The sequence below is a fragment of the Dreissena polymorpha genome, chromosome 15 (assembly GCF_020536995.1).
Source record: "Dreissena polymorpha isolate Duluth1 chromosome 15, UMN_Dpol_1.0, whole genome shotgun sequence".
NCBI classification, from domain to species: Eukaryota; Metazoa; Mollusca; class Bivalvia; order Myida; family Dreissenidae; genus Dreissena; species Dreissena polymorpha.
In genome coordinates this window covers 22,943,594-22,971,103 of record NC_068369.1, presented here as the reverse complement: position 1 = coordinate 22,971,103, position 27,510 = coordinate 22,943,594, and the positions used below count along the sequence as shown (strand labels likewise).

At 35.7% G+C, this 27,510-nt stretch overlaps 1 protein-coding gene across 5 annotated transcripts in view; it reads left to right on the top strand.

Moving 5' to 3' along the window:
• The window catches only part of LOC127860064 (uncharacterized), a 74,741-nt gene extending 47,231 nt beyond the window's left edge, over positions 1–27,510 (top strand). For all 5 annotated transcript variants that reach the window (XM_052397824.1, XM_052397826.1, XM_052397823.1 and 2 more), the window contains 3 exons: positions 1,919–2,071; positions 22,607–22,789; positions 23,596–27,510. In XM_052397824.1, the coding sequence (XP_052253784.1) occupies positions 1,919–2,071; positions 22,607–22,789; positions 23,596–23,772 (513 nt within the window). In that variant the 3' untranslated portion in view covers positions 23,773–27,510. The remainder of the gene's footprint in view (positions 1–1,918; positions 2,072–22,606; positions 22,790–23,595) is intronic.

Here is a 27,510-nt window from a genome sequence, read left to right as displayed (position 1 = left end):
ACATCTTTGTTATGTTTGTCCTCAAACACCAAACCTACATTCCAGTATTGGTAATTAATAGATAACTGACACGACCATCATTTATCTCGCCTGTAAATCAAAAGCAGGAAACTGAGCTCATCTTTTTGTTATGCCTGAGATAGTTTATTGCCTTTTTCATCATATTTTTCTTCTTTTGGTGTTTTGTGGCGAAGTGGGGCATTAAGTGTGCGTTACCTCAACGTAACATAGATGATTTTTAAATACAACTTATGCATATTTTTAATTATGAAACAACATTAAAATGTTCATTATTGGTTCACCCTATCATTTCAGTTGTGAAATAGAAAAAAAAATCAAGACTTTTAATTTTCACTTAGGGCTGTTAAATTAAGATTGTCATTTTAATTTGAATTTCTATTAAAATCGAGTTATTATTATAATTTGTAAGCCAAGCTCTGCCAGAGTCACAACCTCTATGATCAGTGTCATTCTGCAAAAAAAAACACTATCAAAATCCATCATTCAACATGGTATAACTCCAAGCTTTATGGCATACAATTCTCGGGTTTTAATTCTGTAATATGAGCGGCATCATGCAAAAATGGGTCTTATGCAGCATGCCTGCAGTGCAGCAAGAGCTACCCTAGCTGACAGGGTATCTACTGACATGTCTGCACAAATGCACAGGCTGGTCTGATGCTAAGATGGCCACATATGTGATAAGACCCTTTTTTGCATGACACGGCTCTTATGCTATCGGTGAGCGTAGCAGACCTAATCCTGCAATGGGAGTTCAGGGTATGTGTTTTGTGCAGGATAATCAGCGAGTGATTATAAGTCATTAGAGTCGTTGATAAGGTTGGAAGTTCTGCAGAAGTAATCACTCGTGTATCGGGTTGCTAATAAATGCAATCACTTACCTATCTTTGGAATATCAGGGCTCATTAGAATCGCGTGGCAGCACGAACAAGGCCTGGATTAACCCCTGAGTCATCACCTGAATGATTTTCCCTCCCATTATGTTTCTGAACAAATATAATGGGGCTATGTTGTAACCTGAATTATTTCCCTACCATACTTTTTCTGAACAAACATTAAGGTGCTATGTTGTAACCTGAATGATTTTTCCTCCCATGCTGTTTCTGAACAAACATGATTCAGCTATGTTGTAAACTTTGTCCAACTATCTTTTCAACTTAGTCTTCCTATATATTCCTATTTAAACTGATAATGTCCTTGATGTATTAACTGTTATATTTGCTGTGTTATTTAAAATTTTGATGTATTCCTATGTGGGGTATTAAAGCTGTAGTCATGAATCACCTATGTATAAAATTGAGCAAGAACTAATTTTGACTAAAACATTTTAAGCCTAGGTAATTTGGTGTTGCATGTGTTAATCTAAGCCTTTATCATCAATAGTTTTCCTGATAATGAGTTAGGAAAATTGATTTTACTTGGATTTTAATCTTGTTCTATTCAGCTGAAAAAGATCATAAGAAATATTCAGTTGTTGAACTTCTTCAGACCTGTGTAAGTTCAATGATTTAAGGGGCAGGGACAGTTTTATCAGTTTAGGCAACATTTATATTCTATTGACAAATATTGTTGGCATACTTGGCATTTCATTATGCTGTTAAAAAAAATGAGCAGCAATTTTGGAAAACAGGGCTTAACGCATGTGTGTAAAGTGTCATGCCTGATAAGACTGTGATTATCAACACAGGCTAATCAGGATGACACTTTCCGCTGAAACCTCTAAGAAGAAACATCCTTTGAAAGACAAGTACTATTACAACGGAAAGTGTTTTCCCTTATTAGCCTGTGTGGACTGCACAGTCTAATCTGGAAGGACAATTTACACACATGCGTTAACCCTGTTTTCCCAGAGCAAGACACAAATAATGCTGTCATGGTTATTGTTTATCTTCTGCAGCCGGCCACTCTTCAGCTTGGTGGTAGTGTTGGTCCTGGTGGTAACCATGGCAATATGGGGGTGGGGCCTCCGCAGATGGCTGGACCAATGGGAATGCAGGAAATGGGCACACCCCAGAAGGACATGAAATACATGGGCATGGGTAACATGATGGTGAGTGTCACAATTTTATGAAAAAAATATACTATTGTACGTACTGGTCAATGTCATGGTTGTCAATAGGGACTCTGAGTAAGACTGCAATAGACCCACATGTAATTGAAAATGAATACTGTCAATGAAGGCATGTGATCGCATTGTTGTAGAATTATGTGCCTCAAGTGTTCAGATGTTGTACTGTTGATGAGGCATATGCCATTTGCTTCATTTGCATTATTATAGCTAAATAAGGTAATGTTTAACTTTTGCTTGTATTAAAGCCAATGATATCCATGAGTCAGACATGTGGCTGCAAATTGTAATGCTTGGTTGAATGAAATTCTGTAAAATTTTGTTCTTTTTCACAGAAAAGTATTGTAATATTACATAAAAAATAGATTTCATTAAGTCAAGTAACATAATTTTGTCTGAATTTTCTGCAACTTTTTGACCTGCTGCAAGCCTTATTGTATTCTTCTTCATAAAGTGTGCTTTAACCCTTAAATAACAATGACCATGCAGCACAACTGTCTTGGTAGCAGCCGCCAATGACAGTTTCCATCAGATATTGTCGTAATCCATCTTTTACAAATTCATATAATCATACTTAAATTAATCTTGCGACAAATGTTGCAAAAAATCGTAAAACTGGAACCATATGGTGGTTGTGTTAAGTTATTAGTATAATAAACATTATAAACTTTTATTGACGTATGAAAAAAAATAATTATTTACGGCATGATTTTTAGATTGAAGTTCTGATGAGAGTTTAGGTATTTAACAGAATTTTTTGTTTGGTTGAAGCACATTACAATGTTTTGTAAGATGTTTGTTAAACAAACGCGTAAATCCTAAATTGGTCATTAAAAGAGATCCATAATTTATGTACCCAGTTTCAAATGGTCTTGATGTCTAACGTTATAAATACCTGTAGGGAAAATGAGGTTACTTAAACTGTTTCAATGAGGCATTTTACAATGTGTTTTATTGTCTTTTTGATACCAATAACAACTCCAAAAGTCTTGAAAAATAGTTCATGGGAATTGCATGTACGATTTCCATGTTTCAAAATGGTACTTGACTTGTTTATTATTTGGGTTGGTGTTCCCATTAACACATTTATGCCTAGCGTCTAGAAAAAAGGCCTTGGCAAACAGCGTAGACCCAGATGAGACGCCGCATGATGGGGCGCCTCATCTGGGTCTACCCTGTTTGCTTAAAGGAATTTCTGTAAGAAATATTCTAAATATAGAAATTAATAATACTAGATATTCCTAATGTTGGAAATAAATTGATCCAATTTAGAGGGATGGGAGAGTCCACTAGGCATAAATGGGTTAAAGTTGATAGGATGTAGATGTTTTTGCTATGTCACAAAATAAAAGAGAATTTCAGTGTTCATTAATTTAAGGCTGGTCACCTGTCTTTATTAAAAAAACAAAATTGAAATTGAATTTTTTGTTATCACTTGAAAGACATGAATAAAAACAAAAGTTAAGATCAAAATTAGATTTTTAATCTTTCAAAATAACGATATTTATTAGAAACTTGTAAAAACAGTTTATAATATTATTTATTCAGTTAAGAAATTAAATATTTTGCAAGGTAATTGCGCCATTTTTAATAAGTTCCCACTTCACAAATGTGCTTTATCTATGTTAAATGACTCAGACTTTATTAAAAACCCTATTGTCAATATTTAAGTTCAATGCTTGGCGCACCAAAAAAACGTTTTATTATCAATATTAATTCTAAAGGTTTCTTAATGGAATAATAGCGAACAAGATTATTTTTGGGCGATCAAGTACCATGATTTTGTGACAGATCTATCTGAGTGACAGATTAAGAACGACTAATAAAGCATTTTGCGGCATTTCTGTTGACAGAAGGGGTCGGACTATTTAACGAATGGATCATTGCCTCTGTATTGGTTTCGATCGGAGAAGTTGATACCATTGTTTAATGGGGGCGGAGCACTTGTTTAACCTCCACAATCATTTGAAGTAATCACAAAACAAATCTCATGTAGTTAAACACGCCATTTGTTAATTCTTGTTTGCGTGTTGTGCACATTTGTTTTTAGCTCATCTATTTTTTGAAAAAAAATTATGAGCTATTGTCATCACCTTGGCGTCGGCGTCGGCGTTGGCGTCGGCGTCCGGTTAAGTTTTGCGTTTAGGTCCACTTTTCTCAGAAAGTATCAATGCTATTGCATTCAAACTTGGTACACTTACTTACTATCATGAGGGGACTAGGCAGGCAAAGTTAGATAACTCTGGCGTGCATTTTGACAGAATTATGTGCCCTTTTATACTTAAAAAATGGAAAATTTTGGTTAAGTTTTGCGTTTAGTTCCACTTTTCTCAGTAAGTATCAATGCTATTGCATTCAAACTTGGTACACTTACTTACTATCATGAGGGGACTGGGCAGGCAAAGTTAGATAACTCTGGCATGCATTTTGACAGAATTATGTGCCCTTTTTATACTTAGAAAATTGACAATTTTGGTTAAGTTTTGTGTTTAGGTCCATTTTATTCCTTAAGCATCAAAGCTATTGCTTTCATACTTGCAACACTTACTAACTATCATAAGGGGACTGTGCAGGCAAAGTAATGTAACTCTGACTGGCATTTTGACAGAATTATGTGCCCTTTTTATACTTAGAAAATCGAAAATATGATTAAGTTTTGTGTTTAGGTCCACTTTATTCCTACAGTATCAAAGCTATTGCTTTCATACTTGCAAGATTTATGAACTATCATAAGGGGACGGTGCAGGCAAAGTTATGTAACTCTGACTGGCATTTGGACGGAATTATGGGCCCTTTATACTTAGAAAATTGAAAATTTGGTTAAGATTTATGTTTTGGTCACTTTACCCCTAAAGTATCATAGATACTGCTTTCATACTTGGAACACTCACAAACTATCATAAGGGTACAGTAAAAGGACAAGTTGCATAACTCTGGTTGTCATTGTTACGGAATTATGGCCCTTTTTTGACTTAGTAACTTTTAATATATGGTTAAATTTTGTGTTTCGATCCACTCGAAGTATCAAGGCTATTGCTTTCAAACTTCAAATACTTACATGCTATCATGAGGTTACTGTACCTGGCAACTTGAATTTTACTTTGACCTTTGAATGACCTTGACTCTCAAGGTCAAATTATTAAATTTTGCTAAAATTGCCATAACTTCTTTATTTATGATTAGATTTGATTGATACTTTGATGAAACTACTCTTACCTGACATACCACTATAGACTTCACCCAAACCATCCCCCGTGCCCTCCCCCCCCCTCCCCCCCCTCCCCCCCCCAATTTTTTTTAATTTTTTTTTTTTTTTTTTTTTTTTAAAGATCATCTCACAAATGACCACCACACCCTCACACTATACCCCCACCCCACCCCCCCCCCACCCCACCCCACCCCCCCAATTTTTTTTTTTGATTTTTTTTTTTTTTTTTTTTTTTAAGATCATCTCACAAATTATCACCACACCCTCACACTATACCCACCCCCCCCCCCCCCCCCCCCCCCCCCCCCCCCCCCCCGATTTTTTTTTTTTTTTTTTTTTTTTTTTTTTCGCTTTTTTGGAAGATAATGTAATAAATGTCCACAACCCCACACTATACACCCCTCTTCACTCCACTCCTCCCTCCTTTGTGATTGAAAATGAGAGTCCCTTCACCTTTAAAAAGAAAATAGATGAGCGGTCTGCACCCGCAAGGCGGTGCTCTTGTTCTATCATGGTTTGTTGTCGAAAAACCCACAGTAAGGAGTATAGATGCGTAGGAATTAAATCACGAGTGCGAAGCACGAGTGATTTGATAACACGCATCAATACAACTTACTGTGGGTTATTCGACAACAAACCATCATATAAAAATATTATTTCGATTCTAACACGATTCTGATTGATTTGGTTCAAGCTTTAGGACGTGAACTATATTTTTCAATATCCCGCCCTTCTTAGTACTAAGTTCACTATTTAGTGACGTCATTGAATTGTACAAACATATGACGTCATTTTCATTCATAAATATTTTGCAAATGACGTCACTTTCATTGAAAACAACAATCGTAGAAACTTAATGACGTCACGTGTATTGATGCTACTGAAAAGCTGACATGCTATAAATGTTTTCTGAATAACGTTTTTCTAACAAATCACATTCTTTGTAGACGTGGTTATGCCACTTATCACCAAATACACAATTTGTTGTTTTATTAGCTCATCTATTTTTTGAAAAAAAATTATGAGCTATTGTCATCACCTTGGCGTCTGCGTCGGCGTCTGCGTCGGCGTTGGCGTCCGGTTAAGTTTTGCGTTTAGGTCCACTTTTCTAAGAAAGTATCAATGCTATTGCATTCAAACTTGGTACACTTACTTACTATCATGAGGGGACTGGGCAGGCAAAGTAAGATAACTCTGGCGTGCAATTTGACAGAATTATGTGCCCTTTTTATACTTAGAAAATTGAAAATTTTGGTTAAGTTTTGCGTTTAGGTCCACTTTTCTCAGAAAGTATCAATGCTATTGCATTCAAACTTGGTACACTTACTTACTATCATGAGGGGACTGGGCAGGCAAAGTTAGATAACTCTGGCGTGCATTTTTACAGAATTATGTGCCCTTTTTATACTTAGAAAATAGAAAATTTTGGTTAAGTTTTGTGTTTAGGTCCATTTTATTCCGTAAGTATCAAAGCTATTGCTTTCATACTTGCAACACTTACTAACTATCATAAGGGGACTGTGCAGGCAAAGTAATGTAACTCTGACTGGCATTTTGACAGAATTATGGGCCCTTTTTATACTTAGAAAATTGAAAATTTGGTTAAGTTTTGTGTTTAGGTCCACTTTATTCCTACAGTATCAAAGCTATTGCTTTCATGCTTGCAACACTTATTAACTATCATAAGGGGACTGTGCAGGCAAAGTTATGTAACTCTGACTCGCATTTGGACGGAATTATGGGCCCTTTATACTTAGAAAATTGAAAATTTGGTTAAGTTTTGTGTTTTGGTCAACTTTACCCCTAAAGTATCATAGATATTGCTTTCATACTTGGAACACTCGCAAACTATCATAAGGGTACAGTAAAAGGACAAGTTGCATAACTCTGGTTGTCATTTTTACGGAATTATGGCCCTTTTTTGACTTAGTAACTTTGAATATATGGTTAAATTTTGTGTTTCGATCCACTTTACTTCTTAACTATCAAGGCTATTGCTTTCAAACTTCAAATACTTTCATGCTATCATGAGGTTACTGTACCTGGCAAGTTGAATTTTACCTTGACCTTTGAATGACCTTGACTCTCAAGGTCAAATTATTAAATTTTGCTAAAATTGCCATAACTTCTGTATTTATGATTAGATTTGATTGACAAAACTACTCTTACCTGACATACCACAATAGACTCCACCCAACCATCCCCCGTGCCCTCCCCCCCCTCCCCCCCCCCCTCCCTCCACCCCCCCCCCCCCCCCCCCCCCCCCCCCCCGAATCCCCCTCCTATTTTTTTTTTTTTTTTTTTTTTTAAGATCATCTCACAAATGACCACCACACCCTCACACTATACCCCCCACCCCCCCCACCCCACCCCCCCAAATTATTTTTTTGGTTTTTAAAACGTTAAAAAACACAAATATTTATTTTTATTATTTATGTTTGAAATACCGTCATCCTTCGCACCCAAGAATTCAACCCCCCCCCTGCCCCCCACCAGAATCCCCACCTCCCCCCCCATCCCCCCCCCCCCACCCCCTAATTTTTTTTTTTTTTTTTTTTTTTTTAAGATCATCTCAGCAAATGACCCAAACACACCATCACACTAATACACCCCCCCCCCCCCCCCAAATTTCATTTTTTTTAAACGGTTAAAAAACACAAATATTTATTTTTATTATTTTATGTTTGAAATACCGTCCACCATCGCACCCAAGAATCCCCCCCACCCCCCCACCCCCATGTGTTTGTGTGTTTTTTTTTGCATTTTTTTTCCGCATTTTTGGAAAATAATGTAATAAATGTCCACACCTCCACACTATACACCCCTCTTCACTCCACCCCTCCCTCCTTTGTGATTGAAAATGAGAGTCCCTTCACCTTTAAAAAGAAAATAGATGAGCGGTCTTCACCCGCAAGGCGGTGCTCTTGTTTAATTGTGACATTGCAATGTTTCGGTTGTTTTTATTCTGTAAGAAAAATAAGACACAATTGCCGCCAAGTTTTTATTTCACTAAAGCAGGTATATCATGTTAATTTAATAGGCCAAATCCAGTTGGTGTGTTTGTTCTTATAGAGAAATGTAATAAGCATGTAATTTTAGTGTAAACCACGAGTATGAACATTGTTTCAAAATTAAAATTAACCTACATGTTTGTTTTGTGTTGATGCACAGATAGATAGATACACAGACAGATTGATTGATTGTTTGATTGATTGATTGATTGATTGATTGATTGATTTACTGATACTTACACAAATCTTGATGATTATTGCTTGAGTTTTTTATCAACAGTTCAATCATACCAAATGTGGGCTTACCAGTCTTGTCAACTATTAATATAATTAATGAGACTGGTTAGAGACTGGTTAACATAAATTAACGAGACTATCCCATTTTCTACCAGACCCAAAGAATTTAGTATTCATATATTGTATTGAAATAACATTATATTTAAATATGAAGCAAAATATAATACTTATTTTGATGAATTAAAATTTGCAAAAAAAAAACAGGGGCTAGATATTTTGAAATTTCTGTCATGATCAAGAATGTCCTTCAATAATGTCTGTAAAGGTTTATACGCCGTTATTTTACCATGTTAATTAAAAAATATCTGCGGAGGTTTACTTCCTTTTCTGTCAATGCATGTCAGATAAAATTAAACCGTTTTGTGTATTGATCTTTATAATTCAGACTGGAGTGATTGTAATAATTTGCACAAAAAATGAAATGTGAACAGTTAGCTTTCTGGAGTTAATCAAAGTTTAATACCAATTTTTCAATATATTCATCCAAAGAAAAGTTTTAATTGGGTATTTAATGCTATCAGCTCTTGAATGGTATTTACTGCAATCATAAGTGAACAAAAATTGTTTGCTTATTCAGTCCTTCACAAATCTGGAACTGTAAAATACGTGAGACCATCTTCCAAAACTGAACAACAGTTAGTGAAATGTATTCATTTTGAGGGTGAACATGTGTGTGCTTGAGTCATAAATGCTTATTTCCTGCAAAGGTATTTAGAATTGTGTAAATCTTTTTAAGTTTGCTTCAGTTAACATACTTCTATGAGTGGTTGAGGCTTAAGCTAAACAAGTTTTATTGAATATTTAAGCATAGCTTAAGTCATGTAAACTATTTATCCAGGCTTTTTCCGCTCCATTTTGGGAATACGCCACACTGGAATTTTGGAAATTTCGCGTCGTGAAAACCCCCATTTTGGGAAAAAAATTATTCGCAAAATTGGCTCAATTGGGAAAAATTATCGCATGTAAATAGTGTTTCTTATATTTCAAAGAAGCCGTTAATTGGTAAATAACGACTATTTTGATAACTTATTATTAAAATTTTACAAAGTATTATGAACATGTGAGATAAGTGCAGGTTTTTTAATCTGAATTTCGGGAAAAGGCCTGGCCTTTTTTTAGGTGAAAAAAATCTTGCGAAGCGCCGGATTTTGAGGAAAATAAGGAAAGTCTTAAATAATCATTAACATATTTTACAGTTTTTAAAACAAATTCAAGGCAACAGATAATTTAATTATGCAACACTTTCTATTTTCTACACCGGATCAGGTTAACTTATATTTTTTTTTTGGGGGGGGGGGGGGGGGGAACAACCAGATTTGCATTGGGAATGGGGCCGAATTTCAGCATAGGGCGGAAACAGCATGTTATCTTAAAAAATCCTGTGGTGACCCAAGGAAATCCAACTGTAACCAAACTGACCCCAATTCAGTGCAATGTACCCATCATCTTCATAATCATAAAAAGTTCAATCCACTGCCTGGGGTAATAGAATATTTGTACGTTATACTGGTTGCTGTGCAAACTAATGAGCTTTTTGTATTTGTTTGTAATTTAATATACAGGGCAAGTTCAAAAAAATAATTTATTTTGTTCGCCTGGTTTCATTTTGAGTTAATAGTATTTTCACTGAGCGCCGTTGGTTTATTTAAATCTCTAAAAAAACAAAGAGGATGGAACCAACAAATTCATTTACAATTATCAGCAAAATTATCTTCAAAAAAATAATTGAAAAAAAAATTAACATTTATTCCTTATAGTCATTATAAAATAATGATTAATTTAGCAATGCTCCTATTTCAACATCCTCAATTTAACTCTTAACCTTTTCCCCCATAAGAAGCAAAGTGAAAATGGCTTTTGCAAACAGCATAAAACCAGAACAGCCTGCGAGTAACTCGCAGTCTGTTCAGGTTTTATGCTGTTTGATACTCATCAGTAAAATCAGTAACTAAGGGTTTGAAATCATGCCTTTAAAACTTGAATTTAGTAAGAAAGGTATATAATTAAATGTAACTTTCTAAGGGACAAAATTGCGTCAAAATACTTCTTTAAGTTGTAGAGGGTTAAAAGAAATATATTTATTATGCGTATGGTTTTGATTCACAATCCTGATGTGGGTTATCATAACTGACATCCAATATGCTCATTTGGGAGAATATTTTGTTCCAAGATAACCTTGTTTTGATTGTCTTGTTGTTGTTTACACAAGTTTTCCAGAGTGCAGGAACAAAAACATTCAAAACAACCGGCAACCAGCTTAGTTTCAACCAGCTCCATTGTTAGGATCAATTCACAAACCAAGGAGAACACATTTTTGCAAACCTTCTTCTTTCTCCTAGCATCTGGTACATTATAATTATGAGAAAAACTTATCTTTTTTCGGTTTGGAATTCAAAATCATGTGTTTCCAAGGGGTGAGTCACTGTTTGCTAAAGCACTTTGTGTGGAACATGTAGGCAGCTTCTAGGTTGAACGGATATCATGTAATGCATGTTTTGAAATTAAGTTTGGAGCAGAAGGGGGAGTCATGCAAAAGGCCTCAAGATTATACAATCATTTGCCAATCTTTATCTTTGTGTGTGGTCTGCTTCTAAATTGATATGTTATACAGACTCTGGTATTAATCTGTATTTAATTACCAGTGTCTTATGCCTAGCAATTGTACCTGTTTGAGATGTTCATGTGCTCAAAACAATGATGCCAAAAATGATGACTGCATTTGGTGCACTCGCTGGGATTTTTATGCCCCCAGATCGAATGATCAGGGGGTATATTGTTTTTGGCCTGTCTGTCTGTCCAAAATTTGCATTGATATTTGGCTAAGTTATCATGGGCCTCAATTTCTCTAAAAAAAAATAGCTGCTGTGGGACTTCAAAAGCGCAGCGCAGTAGGGGGCATTGTGTATCACAAAAACAGCTTTTGTTTCCTGTTGCCTTTGCCCTTTGCCCCCCCCCCCCCCCCCTCCAACACACACACCCCATTTTGTGAAAATTTGAGTCATGACCTTTTAAAAATATTGAAAAAATGAGTCACAAACTGTTGAAAATTGTGAAAAAATGAGTCACTATTTTTCTAAAATTGTGAAAATTTAAGTTGCGAACTTCTTGAAATTGTGAAAATTTGAGTTGCAAATTTCACAAATTTGTGAAAAACGGCCATTCTCACAGAAGGAAAAAAAGCCCTGACTTCGATTTTATTGTTGTTTGTATTTTTATGCCCCCCTTCGAAGAAGAGGGGGTATATTGCTTTGCTCATGTCGGTCTGTCGGTCGGTCTGTCGGTCTGTCCGTCCACCAGGTGGTTGTCAGACGATAACTCAAGAACGCTTGGGCCTAGGATCATGAAACTTCATAGGTACATTGATCATGACTCGCAGATGACCCCTATTGATTTTGAGGTCACTAGGTCAAAGGTCAAGGTCACGGTGACCCGAAATAGTAAAATGGTTTTTGAATGATAACTCAAGAACACATACGCCTAGGATCATGAAACTTCATGGGTAGATTGATCATGACTCTCAGATGACCCCTATTGATTTTGAGGTCACTAGGTCAAAGGTCAAGGTCACGGTGACCCGAAATAGTAAAATGGTTTCCGGATGATAACTCAAGAATGCATACGCCTAGGATCATGAAACTTCATTGGTAGATTGATCATGACTCGCAGATGACCCCTATTGATTTTGAGGTCACTAGGTCAAAGGTCAAGGTCACGGTGACCCGAAATAGTAAAATGGTTTTCGGATGATAACTCAAGAACGCATATGCCAAAGATCATGAAACTTGATAGGTAGATTGATCATGACTCGCAGATGACCCCTATTGATTTTGAGGTCACAAGGTCAAAGGTCAAGGTCACGGTGACCTGAAATAGTAAAATGGTGTCCGGATGATAACTCAAGAATGCTTATGGCTAGGAGCATGAAACTTCATAGGTACATTGATCATGACTGGCAGATGACCCCTATTGATTTTCAGGTCACCAGGTCAAAGGTCAAGGTCACAGTGACAAAAAAACATATTCACACAATGGCTCTCACTACAACGGAGAGCCCATATGGGGGGCATGCATGTTTTACAAACAGCCCTTGTTCATACCAGTAGCTGTAGGTCTTATCATTATGCTCCCCCAAAATTTATTTTGGAGGGAGCATACAGTCACCGCTTCGTCTGTCTGTGTGTGCGTCTGTCTGTCTGTCTGTCCCTGCACAATTTTTGTCCGGGCTATTTCTCAGCAACTAATGACCGGAATTCAATTAAACTTTATGGGAAGCTTCACTACCAAGAGGAGAAGTGCATATTATCAGCGGGTTCTGGTCGGATGATTTTTCACAGAGTTATGGTCCTTTGAAATTTTCCATAAACTGTACATTTAGTGCAATTCTTGTCCGGGCTATTTCTCAGCAACTAATGACCGGAATTCAATGAAACTTTATGGGAAGCTTCACTACCAAGAGGAGATGTGCATATTATCAGTGGGTTCTGGTCGGATGATTTTCCGACGGTTTCTTGTTTTTATTCTGTTTTTGATTTTTTAAATTGTTTATCAAATACATGTATCACAAAAGCAGTGACAGAAATATTTTTACTCAAATATTTAGGGTTTTTTGGCTTAAAGTAGCGTGAAAGAATGCACCACAAGCTCCAATTGGTGTTTTTGCCAGTGATAAACCTTAAAATAGTGTGAAATAATGCACCACAAGGTCCAAGTGGTGTTTTTGCCAGTGATAATGTTACAGAGGATTTCCTGGTTTGTTCAAGAACATTGCATCCATCCCTTTAATTTAATGAGGAATCTAAATGAAGTAGGTAATTTAAAAACAGTTAATGGCCAGGAAAGCATGAATTGATAAGTGTGCAAGAGAAGGGCCTTCAAGTGAAGAGCCTTTGAGAGAGGCTGATTGACCGGTTGTTGGAAGCACTTGAAAACTTGTTACTATTTACATTGGGGAGGAATTTCCGGCACTATTCCTCCTTAAGGATGGGCAGCTTTTTAAGTGGTGCAGCTTAACCCTAGAAAGGATATTGTAAAATGGGCCTCTCAGATCTGCAGGCACAGTCTTTGTAAACTTGCATGGTGGATTGTTCTGTTTTGGGGTTTTCTTGTTTTCAAGATTTGGTTGTAGTTGTTTTAAATGTATTTTTAAATGCCCTCAAAGGAGGGCATATAGTGATCGCACTGTCTGTCTGTCTATCCGTCTGTCTGTCCGTCACACTTTGCGTTTGGGTTTCGAAAAAGTGCTCATAACTTCTATGTCCCTTGAGAAATAACCTTCATAGTTAGTATGCATGTGTATATGGACAAGGCCTTGCCATACACACACAAATTTTGACCCCTGTGACCTTGACTTTGAACTAAGGGTCCGCATTTAGGTTTCAAAATCTGCGTTTAGGTTTCGAAAAATGCTCATAACTTCTATCAAAGCGTTTATAGGGGGCATATGTAATCCTATGGTGACAGCTCTTGTTTTATCTGAAAAAAATGGTCAACTAAATATACAAACAAGTTAGAAAAAGTTATACAATTTACAGCATGGTCAAATATTTTGATACACTGTTTTATATCATGCTTTTTGGATAGTTTTAGTTAAACCATTGTCAATGAATGATATAAAACACTTCTCTTTCACTTTGTATTAATTGCTTATTATATTAAATGCTAATACATTCAGAAAAGAAAGAATACTTTTAGGTATGATGCAATCTTCATCTACATAATGTTTAAAAGACACACTGAAATTGTATTCATTTGCATAATTAAGTGACATGAGTTTATCAATAGACCCAGATGATTTTAAATTCCTTTGTGTAAAATGCATGGCTTGGGGGTAAAGCTTCTTAAGTTCAAACACAAAAAGTCCTAAGAGAAATTCAGATTTCATAAATACTTAAACAAACTAAACAATTTATGCTGCTTATGCTTTGGACAGTAATTACTATAACAGTACTTGAAAGCCATTATTTTAGCTTTATGTTATTATTACTATAATTGCTGCTAGAATGGACATGTTAAAATGTATTTGGTCACAAAACAATTGCTTCTGTCAGGTATTATTAATCATAAATGCTTGTAAAGATTTTACTGTCATTTTTGATGTTATGATAGCGCATTAAGTGGACAGCCAATTTAGTCAGTGATAGTGCAAAACACCAGCTATTGCTTTAAGCACCTTTAAGAGCGACTTGATGAACAACTATGAGACCATGAATATGATTTTATTACTGTTGTTTCCTGCTATCAATGCCCATGGAATATGTCTCAACAAATAGAGGACAATTACTTTTATGTATAAATTGTTTACTTTTGACATACATGCAGGGTCTTTTTTGCATCTTTGTGTTTTTGCGGTTGAATTCTAAATTTGTGGAAAAAAATAAATCACCATTTTTTTCAAAGTTGAGAAAAATTGAGACACCAAAAGACTTCCAAAATTGTGGGAAAAAAAAAGTTGCGTCCATGCAAACATGATAAAATTCAGTGTTTTTATCCCATTTGTAGTCCCATAGAAAGTTAAATATAATTAAATACCTTTCTTACTGATTTCAAATTTTAAAGGCTACATTTCCAACCCTTAGTTACTGATGAGCAGCAAACAGCATAAAACATGAACAGGCTGCGAGTTACTCGCAGGCTGTTCTGCTTTAAAGCTGGTTGCAAAAGCCATTTTCACTTTGCTTCTTATGAAGGAACGGGCTAAATGATGCTATCAGAGACTCTTGATTTATTTAAGAAGATTCAGTTGAATAAACAAAGCAAACATCGCTAATATTGTTTCTGTTTTTCCCTAGAGAAAGTTATATTCAATCCAAATGCTTTTTCTCCGTACCATTTGTTAAATTACCTAGTTATTCATGCAAATGCAAATTTGTTAAAAATATACATGCCATTTATGTATAATCATTAATAAAATATGACAGCGTTGCAATGTAGCAGTCCTTAATCAAGCTTTTAAGTGTTATTTTCCGCTCTGATATTGAATTAACATGAGCAAGGTGCTACAGTAATCAATTAAGCTCTCGAATATAATGTTGAATCAATCCTATAGAAGTGTTAGGGAGGAAATATTGTATCCGCTTGTGATCGAGGACACAAACACAGTTTCTATCCACTGGTTGTAGTTGGTGTTGCAGTCGCTGCTGCTAATGCTGCTGCTGTTGTTTGTCTTGATATTGTGACATTTCACTTTAATAAAATTATATTAATTACATGGAAATTGTACTAGAATTACCTGTATTGCATGTTTTCTTACATGTTTACGTTAGGAAGAGCGCACACATTGAAATATTTCAATAAAATTTAAGTATATGTTTGTGATTGTACAAACCATGTTAATGTTTAAGTGATTGAGTTTGTGGCTTTGATTGCGGTATGCACTTTAAACATTCTTTACACTGAGTTTCACCTCATAAGAGAATGTTTTGCATCCTGATAATTGAAATCCCATAATGAACATGGTGGCCATTTCCTAGATGAGGAGTAAAGTTTGATTTATAATCATCCGAAATGCAATATGTGTCACTTTCTGGGTGCATAGAGATCCATCAAGCAAAAAGCAAACTACCATAGTGTATGGAAAAGTTAGTGATGAATGTTGTAAACGGACAATCAAATAATCCATTAATGAAATTGAGCCAGTTTGTTTGAATGATTGAGGTAGATATTTTTTAAAGTATGGTTTTCAATGGTAAATTTCATGCGATGTATTAAATATGCAATGTATCTTGTATATTACAATAAAAAATGGAAAAATATACATTGCATTTCGCCTTGATATCTTGATATATTTTTTTATTGCATCTGCTGATAATGGGATGATCGAAAAATCTTCCCTGAAATTGCATTATATTTTCAATTTAAGCTCAGCAACAAACAACAAATATGTTCAAAAGCAGGAGTTGGACGATGCCAAGTAGTACAATAAAGAGCATTTACACATACCAGCAATGTATTGTTTAAGTACTCGTGTGTTCAGTTAAGGTAATTTAATATTTACCACTGTACAATTCAATAATATTGGCTACGCCGACTAAGTGGCCGCAATTTTAGCAATAATATGTGTAACGTGGGGTGAGAGCATAATACCTTATAGTTTGTTTCATTTGATTATATTTTGTCTATTAAAATGAATATTTATTGCAAAATCTTTTTTTATGAATTTTCTTGAATGTTCATTTCACCAGAAATACTGGTGAACTAGAAAAACCTGCAATAAATATTTCAGGGAAAAAAAGCCCTGAAACTTTGACTATTTGTTGTTTGGATTGAATTCATGTCATGGATTGAATTCATGTCAATAAATTTACAATATGTGAAAATTTCACAGCTCTGTGTAACAGTGATCTGTGTTTTATTTTAAAAAGAAAGTTCTTTCTAATACTTTCCCCCACTCAATGTTTTTCACACAGTATAGAGATTATGCAATTGATTGGAAAACGGTGAAAATTGTACCTGCTATAATCAATAGGCAAGTCTTTGAAAACAGTGCCTCTGTATTGGGGATCAATCAAATGTTTGAAAGGGTTATTGAAAGCTATGAACATGTTTGCAGGTATTTACAAGTGTAATTAATTAAAGTCCACAGGTTCCAGATCTATTTCTGTGGGGAAGTGTGTCTTACTTGTTACAACTGAGGAAGTTGGGTAGGAGCCAGAAAGTCTGCCTCTTGGAATAAGTCTATTAAAATTTAACCCCCCCCCCCTCCTACCCCTCACAAAAAAAACAGAGGGGAGAGAGAGTATATTATGCAGTTGTAATGTTCACACAGCCTGTTCTTGCTGAAATTATCATCAAATATAATTATGCTAAATGGAAGCTTGATCTCCAATGGTTTTTTTTTTCAGTGCCATATTTTGCATTCATACCTACAGGGGTGTGATTTTACATCAATTTAGCTCCTTGCCTCAGTTTTAATGCCAATGTAATTTTACAACTAGTTATTAACATTTTTAGACCTGTTAAAAAAGTGCCCCCCCCCCCCCCCAGTGAGACCCCTTGTACCAGGGTTAAAGTATTTTACCTTACCCCCCTTAGGTGTTACAAAAAGCACATCTCTTTTAATTATACCCCCACAAACGAAGTTTAAGGGGGTATATAGGAGTGAACTTGTCTGTCGGTCTGTCTTTCGGTCCGTATTAAGTGTCCGCTCTCTAATTCAAGTAGTTTTCATCCGATCTTCACCAAACTTGGTCAGAAGTTGTATCTACATGATGTCTAGGCCAAGTTCGACATGGGCCTTGCCGGGTCAAAAGCTAGGTCACAGGGTCACTTAGTGCGTTTTAAACATTCAGCATGTTGTCCGCTCTCTATTTCAAGTAGTTTTCATCGATCTTCACCAAACTTGGTCAGAAGTTTATCTACATGATGTCTAGGCCAAGTTCGACATGGGCCTTGCCGGGTGAAAAATTAGGTCACGGGGTCACTTAGTGAGTTTTAAACATTCTGCATGTTGTCTGCTCTCTAATTTAAGTAGTTTTCATCCGATCTTCACCAAACTTGGTCAGAAGTTGTATCTAGATGATCATAAGGCCAAGTTTGAACATGGGCCTTGCTGGGTCAAAAACTAGGTCAGGGGGTCACTTAGTGCATTTTTAGCTCATCTATTTTTTGAAAAAAAATTATGAGCTATTGTCATCACCTTGGCGTCGGCGTCGGCGTTGGCGTTGGCGTCGGCGTCCGGTTAAGTTTTGCGTTTAGGTCCACTTTTCTCAGAAAGTATCAATGCTATTGCATTCAAACTTGGTACACTTACTTACTATCATGAGGGGACTAGGCAGGCAAAGTTAGATAACTCTGGCGTGCATTTTGACAGAATTATGTGCCCTTTTTATACTTAAAAAATTGCAAATTTTGGTTAAGTTTTGCGTTTAGTTCCACTTTTCTCAGTAAGTATCAATGCTATTGCATTCAAACTTGGTACACTTACTTACTATCATGAGGGGACTGGGCAGGCAAAGTTAGATAACTCTGGCATGCATTTTGACAGAATTATGTGCCCTTTTTATACTTAGAAAATTGACAATTTTGGTTAAGTTTTGTGTTTAGGTCCATTTTATTCCTTAAGCATCAAAGCTATTGCTTTCATACTTGCAACACTTACTAACTATCATAAGGGGACTGTGCAGGCAAAGTAATGTAACTCTGACTGGCATTTTGACAGAATTATGTGCCCTTTTTATACTTAGAAAATTGAAAATTTGATTAAGTTTTGTGTTTAGGTCCACTTTATTCCTACAGTATCAAAGCTATTGCTTTCATACTTGCAAGATTTATGAACTATCATAAGGGGACGGTGCAGGCAAAGTTATGTAACTCTGACTGGCATTTGGACGGAATTATGGGCCCTTTATACTTAGAAAATTGAAAATTTGGTTAAGATTTATGTTTTGGTCACTTTACCCCTAAAGTATCATAGATATTGCTTTCATACTTGGAACACTCACAAACTATCATAAGGGTACAGTAAAAGGACAAGTTGCATAACTCTGGTTGTCATTGTTACGGAATTATGGCCCTTTTTTGACTTAGTAACTTTTAATATATGGTTAAATTTTGTGTTTCGATCCACTCGAAGTATCAAGGCTATTGCTTTCAAACTTCAAATACTTACATGCTATCATGAGGTTACTGTACCTGGCAACTTGAATTTTACTTTGACCTTTGAATGACCTTGACTCTCAAGGTCAAATTATTAAATTTTGCTAAAATTGCCATAACTTCTTTATTTATGATTAGATTTGATTGATACTTTGATGAAACTACTCTTACCTGACATACCACAATAGACTTCACCCAAACCATCCCCCGTGCCCTCCCCCCCCCTCCCCCCCCCCCCCCTAATTTTTTTTTTTTTTTTTTTTTTTTTTTATAAGATCATCTCACAAATGACCACCACACCCTCACACTATACCCCCACCCCACCCCCCCACCCCCCCCCCCCCCCCCAAATTTTTTTTTTTAATTTTTTTTTTTTTTTTTTTTTTTTTAAGATCATCTCACAAATTATCACCACACCCTCACACTATACCCCCCCCCCCCCCCCCGATTTTTTTATTTATTTTTTTTTTTTTCGCTTTTTTGGAAGATAATGTAATAAATGTCCACAACCCCACACTATACACCCCTCTTCACTCCACTCCTCCCTCCTTTGTGATTGAAAATGAGAGTCCCTTCACCTTTAAAAAGAAAATAGATGAGCGGTCTGCACCCGCAAGGCGGTGCTCTTGTTAGCTCACCTGATTGCGCAGTTGAGCTTTTGTGACCGGTCTTTGTCCGTTGTCCGTCCGTCCACATTTGTTCGTAAACACTCTAGGGGCCAAATTTATTGTCCGATCTTCATGAAACTTGGTCAGAAGCTTTGTCCCAATAAAATCTCTGTCAAGTTTGAAACTGGGTCGTGCCGGGTCAAAAACTAGGTCACTAGGTAAAAAAAAAAAAACTTGTAAACACTGTAGTGTCACATTTCATGCCCAATCTTCATATAACTTTGTCAAAATGTTTGTCTTAATGATATGTTGGTTGAGTTCAAAAGTGGTTCCGGTCCGTTGAAAAACATGGCCAATGGGCGGGGCAGTTTTCCTTATTTGGTTATAGAGAAACCTTGTAAACACTCTAGAAGTCACAATTTTTGTCCAATCATCATGAAAGTTGGTCAAAACATTGGTTTTATTGATATCTCGGACGAGTTCGAAAATGGTCCAGATCGGTGAAAAAACATGGCCGCCAGTGGGCGGGGCATTTTTCTCTATATGTATATAGTGAAAACCTGTGAACACTCTAGAAGTCACATTTTTGGCCCAATTTTCATGAAATTTGGTCAGAACATTTGTTTCCTTGATATGAGAGTTGAGTTTGAAAATGGTTCTGGTCAGTCGAATAACATGGCTGCCAGGGGGGAGGGGGGCAGTTTTCCTTATTTGGCTATTGAGAAACGTTGTAAACACTCTAGAAGTCACAATCTTTGCCCAATCATCATGAAAGTTGGTCAAAACATTGGTTTTATTGATATCTTGGACGAGTTCGAAAATGGTCCAGATCGGTGAAAAAACATGGCCGCCAGTGGGTGGGGCATTTTCTCTATATGTATATAGTGAAAACATGTGAACACTCTAGAAGTCACATTTTTTGCCCAATTTTCATGAAATTTGGTCAGAACATTTGTTTCCTTGATATGAGAGTTGAGTTTGAAAATGGTTCCGGTCAGTTAAATAACATGGCTGCCAGGGGGGGGGGCAGTTTTCCTTATTTGGCTATTGAGAAACCTTGTAAACACTCTTGAGGTCACAATTTTTGCCCAATCATCATGAAAGTTGGTCAAAACATTGGTTTTATTGATATCTTGGACGAGTTCGAAAATGGTCCAGATTGGTGAAAAAACATGGCCGCCAGTGGGTGGGGCATTTTTCTCTATATGTATATAGTGAAAACATGTGAACACTCTAGAAGACACATTTTTGGCCCAATGTTCATGAAATTTGGTCAGAACATTTGTTTCCTTGATATGAGAGTTGAGTTTGAAAATGGTTCCGGTCAGTTGAATAACATGGCTGCCGGGGGGGGCAGTTTTCTTATATTTATATAGTAAAAAAAGCTTGTGAACACTCTACAAGTCACATGTTTAGCCCAATCATCATGAAACTTGGTGGAAAGATTGATTTTATATATATCACATTATTAATGCCATAATTATTGCCCTTAGATTGTCCAAAATTTCATTATATTATACAAAATCCTTGTAAACACTCTAGAGGTCACAATTTTGATTCAGATTTTATGAATCTTGGTCATAATATTTATTTTTGTAAGCAAAGTTTAATGTTTGGTAAGGGGTTCTACTCAAAATAAAGGTCACCAGATCAAATCTTACAAAAACAAAATCACTCCATATGCCAGAGTTTTGGTTCAATAATGATGAAACTTGGCCAGGATGTTTGTCTGGACAATATCTAGATCAAGTTTGACGTTTGGTAAAGATTGAATGAACCGACTCCTCTCAGGTGAGCGAACTAGGGCCATCATCTGATCTTCACCAAACTTGGTCAGAAGTTTTATCTAGATGATCTGAAGGCCAAGTTCGAACATGGGCCATGCCAGATCAAAAACTAGGTCACAGGGTCACTTAGTACATTTAACACATTGAGCATGGTGTCCGCTCTCTATTTCAAGTAGTTTAAATCCGATCTTCACCACACTTGGTCAGAAGTTGTAACTAGATGATGTGTAGGTCAAGTCGAACATGGGCCATGCCGGGTCAAAATCTAGGTCACGGTGTCACTTAGTGGCAAGTTATAATATGGGTCATAGTCAAAAACAAGGTCACGGGGTCACTTAGTGCGTTTTAAACATCACAATGTTGTCTGCTCTCTAATTCAAGTAGTTATCATCCAATCTTCACCAAACTTGGTCAGAAGTTGTATCTAGATGATATCTAGGTCAAGTTTGAATATGGGTCATGCCAGGTCAAAAACTATTTGACAGGGTATCTTAGTGCGTTTTAAACCTCACCATTGTCTGCTCTCTAATTCAAGTAGTTTTCATCCAATCCTCACCCAACTTGGTCACAAGTTTTATCTAAATGATTTTTAGGACAAGTTTGAACATGTGCCATTTCGGGCCTAAAACTAGGTCAAGGGGTCACTTAGTTCATTTTTTAACATTCAGCATGGTGTCCGCTCTCTAATTCAAGTAGTTTACATCCGATCTTCACCAAACTTGGTCAGAAGTTTTATGGAGATGATCTTAAGGCCAAGTTAGAACATGGGCCTTTCTGGGTCAAAAACTAGGTCAAGGGGTCACTTAGTGCGTTTTAAAAATTGAGCATGGTTTTCGCCTTTTTTTGTGAAGACAACATGCAAAATATGTGTCAATGCGGCATGTGGGGGTATTCGTCACGTCTGTGACAAAGCTCTAGTTATTATTATTGTTAACTATCCCTGCTGAAAAAGAAAAAAAACAGCTTCCACAGTATTCAGTGTGTTGTGAATGTTGTTTCCTGCTTTGTTTCAGATGCATTCGGACATGATGTACTCCCCACAAGCCAAGAAAGGTCTGGAGTTCGGAGGCATGATGTCTCCAGGCTTCAAGCTCATGGTGGATTTCGACACGGCCAGCGATTGTGGTAGCATTGTCAGTAGCAGCAGTCATCCCGGCAAGCCAGAGTCCAAGAAACACCCAAGTCTGCCAAAAGAGGTTTGTACAGGACTCTAACGGGCGAAGTAAAAAATCAATAAAAAGAAATTGACTATTATAGCATACAATGCCTAAATTAGCTGATTAATCCTTATTCATTTGCTACCTGTTAGATGTCCAATAAGCATTGTAAAATACATCAGATTTACACTTGAAAAAAGAAAGGGAGTTCCTAAATAAATAATGTTTTGCCATAGAATGCATTGTAGCATTATTGTTCAAGGGAGACAAATCCTTATGTTTTGCATATTTTGTTTACCCACTATCTGACCTTGGTTAATTTTCAATATAGACTGTAATAAAAGTCTATGATATAACAGAATGTTGATATAAAAAATTATCCCCCTATTTGTTTGTTTTTATTGCCCCCCCCCCCCCCCCCCCACCCCCCTCACCCCCCGGGATCGAATAATCGGGGGTATATTGTTTTTGGCCTGTCTGTCTGTCACTCTGTCATTCTGTCACTGTCATTCTGTCCCAAAACTTAAACCTTGGTCATAACTTTTGCAATATTGATGATAGCAACTTGATATTTGGCATGCTTGTGTATCTCATGGAGCTGCACATTTTGAGTGGTGAAAGGTTTAGGTCAAGGTCATCCTTCAAGGTCAAACGTCAAATATATGGCTTCAATGTGGCGCAGTATGGGGCATTGTGTTTCTGACAAACACATCTCTTGGTTCCTATATAAATTAGTCAAAATGAAACAAACTGAATGATTAATGTTCCCACAACTGGAACAAAAAAATTAGTTTGATTGATGACTTAAAAGGAAGTGTGATTAATAACTTATAAATGTATTCCAGGCGGTTGCCATCATGTTAGACTGGTTACGACAACACAAGGACAACCCCTACCCCAATGACGACGAGAAGGCCATGCTGATCAAACAGACTGGTTTGACGATCAACCAGATCAACTATTGGTTCACCAATGCCAGGCGTAGAATATTGCCCAAGTGGGCGCAACAGTGCAAAACGTAGATCAGATTTTGGTCTTATTTATAATTGTAATACACATGATTATTGTTTTAATGTAATTTCAGCTAATTTAAGATTCTTAATATTTGGCAATGTTTTGAAAAGCAAAAGACAGTTTTCTTGAAGAACATATTTCTATTTTTAATATCTTGAAATTTGTTTGAAGCAAAGACCGAGATTTATGTGTGCAATTTTTTTTTTGGACAAAGAAAATCAAGATTGTAATTTAGTATGGGCCTTCCCTCAACAGGTTAAAGGTTCATGTAACTATTAAATTGGTGCAGGTATGAATGTTGGATTGTAAGGTTTGTTTACCCAGTAACTTACTTCATTGAAAAGTGTGCATGTAGTGTACATTATTGAGGCTGAAGAGTGTCAGAATGAAGCTGAAACATGTCTGCAAACACAAAATATACCATAATTGTTCTAAGAATTTCAGGAAAAAAATATTTTTTCTTGATGAACTATTTTGTAAAATCACTGTAAAATAAGAAATCTGGTGTGTAATAATTTATACATATGGTAACTTATTAGTTTAGTTACTATTTGAATTTTCTAATGTATAGACGATGGTGAAGAAAAACATCTCTGAAAGACTGTGATATATACCAAAATGGTGAAAATAATATTGAGATTACTGCCCCTCTCATATAAAGGGCAATAATTCTGTGTTGTAGATTGTTGTATTTTGTTATTTAAAAACGTTCAGAAAAAAAATCTTTATTGTATCTTATACAATATTTGCCTTACCTTTCTTTAAACATTGCTTTTTGATGAAGATACATGTAATTTTTTTACTTCACGAATAATCTCTTAAATGTCTTGATGGTTAAAAGTTTATATTTCAACTTTTGAACTGATGCTAAACGCAAGTATTTCAATTCCTTAAAACGGTTCAATGTATTGCCTTTTGTCATTTAAAAAATAGCCATCTGTTTTAGATTTTTAAGAAGGAATAATTAAATTAACTTCATTCAGAGCTTTCATGTCTATTTTCAGGCAGCTATGAACCATTTTATTTTTGACTGGTTTTAGATTCTGCTTTCTGGTTAGTCAAGCACTATTTCACAGTCTATGCTTTAACAGAGCTTTTCCGATTTTGACAGAGAGAAGTGGCATGTTTGTCATGTTTGTCGATGGTTTCGATATTTACTGTGTATTATATGATAGTTTTATTTATCTATGTATATTAAGACAAACAACATAGAATCATGCTTATTTCTGTATATATGTAAATATTTTATGTATATACTTTTAGAAATAATAGTGCTTTATATTTAATTTTATGAAATCCCAAAGATGTATTTTTTATTTTAAAGGTTTTAGTGAACAAACATGTGAGATCATTATCATTATTTGATAATGTGACAAAAAAACTAAGCATTTCGGGTCCTTTTATACCAATTATGTTATTGTTTCTTCATAAGAAATTAATATCATACTTTTTCACCATGTTTTCTTCTGTGCCTTTATCTATCTTTTACTAATATGCCTTGTGCAACTTCATAATATTTACTGCAAAATATGTGCCTTCCAAGGAATATTGATATTGGGTAATACAAGGAATTGTGGGTGCCTTGAAATACATGTCTACTAAAATATTTACATGATGTGGATATAATAATTGTGCAACCATTCTGTATCCCTTGTTTATAAAAACGATCTATGTTTAAGCTGTTTCTTTAACTTTAAGTATCATTTATTTTCCAAAGAATTTCTTCTACTAACTGTTATGGTTGAACACATACCAAGGTTGTGGTAAAAGCTGATTATTTGTGCCTTCTTTGCAATATATTATGTAGTAGTTGTGGACAATTATAATATAGTAATGTATGAGCGGCGCTCTCCGAAACCGGGCTTAACCCTTTGCATGCTGGGAAATTTGTCGTCTGCTAAAATGTCGTCTGCTGAATTTCTAAAATTAGCATTTTCTTCGATTTTTTTCAAAGAATATTATCAGAATAGCAAACAGTTTGGATCCTGATGAGACGCCACGTTTTGTGGCGTCTCATCTGGACCCAAACTGTTTGCAAAGGCCTTCAAAATTCGGTTCCCGCACTGAAAGGGTTAATTCATTTTCGTTAACATCCCTGATAAGTGTGTATAGTCTGTATAGTAATTTTTGTTAAAATGAAGTGTCTTCTAAAATTGAATCAATGCGGATTGCACAGGCTAGTCTGGGACGACACTTTACCCACATTAATTAAGCAAGGTTTTCCCAAAGACCGTTTCATATGTCATCTGCATGACGGTATTGTTTATCACTTAGCGTTAAAATGCCTTTGTTATTTAAAATTTTGTGTTACATGTTTCAATACATTAAATCATGTTTTCCAAACTGCTGTAACTCTGTGGCCATATTTTGGTATTACAGTGAATTTTGTATTGTAATTGAAAAGCCTTCCTATCATTTTTGATAATTTTTAACATTTGTAACAATTAATTTCTAACGAAATGTTCTCCCCATATCTGCTAGCTTAAGACCAAAGAGGATTTTGCACTTATCATTTTTCCATTGAATTCTAGAGAATCATTTTCAATTCAAGTAATTAGTTGAAAGTTTTAAAGCCATGATATTCGCTAACATTTTAAGAATTACGCATTCTTTTCATATTTGTTGAACTGACAAATTTAACATGATACATGATCGCATTATTTTATGAACATAGTAAGATTTTTAAGAGTTTTTAAAAGAGTGTCTTTTAAATGTGTGTTAAATAATGACACCTGTTAATATTTGTTATAAATACAGGCATGTTTTAAGATTGTTCAGTTGTTTTAGCACAGGGTTGTTTGATTTATTTGAAAACTTCTGTTTGCAATTTGTTTGATTTATTTGAAAACTTCTGTTTGCAATGTTAGCAAGTACTGGTCTGTTAACTTTATCTGAGAAGTTGTGTGAGCTTTGGGTTGTAAATATTGTTTTATTTGTTACCCACCTTATGGCTAAAAGCCACTTTGTGCAAGGTAGTGTCATGTTTTAATATAAGTATATATACATTATATAACTTAAATGTACTTCAGCGGAGTTGTATTACATACATTTGCAGCTGTCAAATATATTTATTTTACATGACGAGGCAATATAAGAGGTTTTTTTACCTGGTATGCACAATGTCTTTGTTGCATATATGACCCACATCATGCAAAAATGGGTCTTATGCCACATTGGCACAGTCTGGTCAAGAGCTGCAGAGTCCCTTACAAAGTCACGTAAGCTCCCATGTTCTCATTTATTGACATAGTATATCCTTACCAGACTGTGAGAATGTGCAGGCTGTACTGGCACTATGCTAGCTGTAAATAGCATAAGAACCATTTTCGCATGATGCAGATCAATTGTATTGCAGTATGCACATGGACATTGATCATTATGCAAATGGCCACATAAATGGCAGTTTGTAAAATGCAATAGGTTGTCTGAAAATAAACATAGTAATTATAAAAATCTATGTATTGGCATTGTGAACATTTCTGTTGATGTATGCTTTTTATGTGTTTCTAGTTGTTTCACTTTTCTTCATTTCACGAACTAAACAAACAAATTTAAACCCCATCTTAGTATGTTTCTCTTTTGTACAAAGTTGTGTTACTCCTTTATATTTCATGTTTTCAACCACTCAGCATGGCATGCCTTGCAAAATGATTTATTTGGATGTTCAGATATGTTTTTACTTTGATACAATCATTATTTTATTGTAAAAGAAAATAAACATGTTTTAATGCATACTATTCATAGTA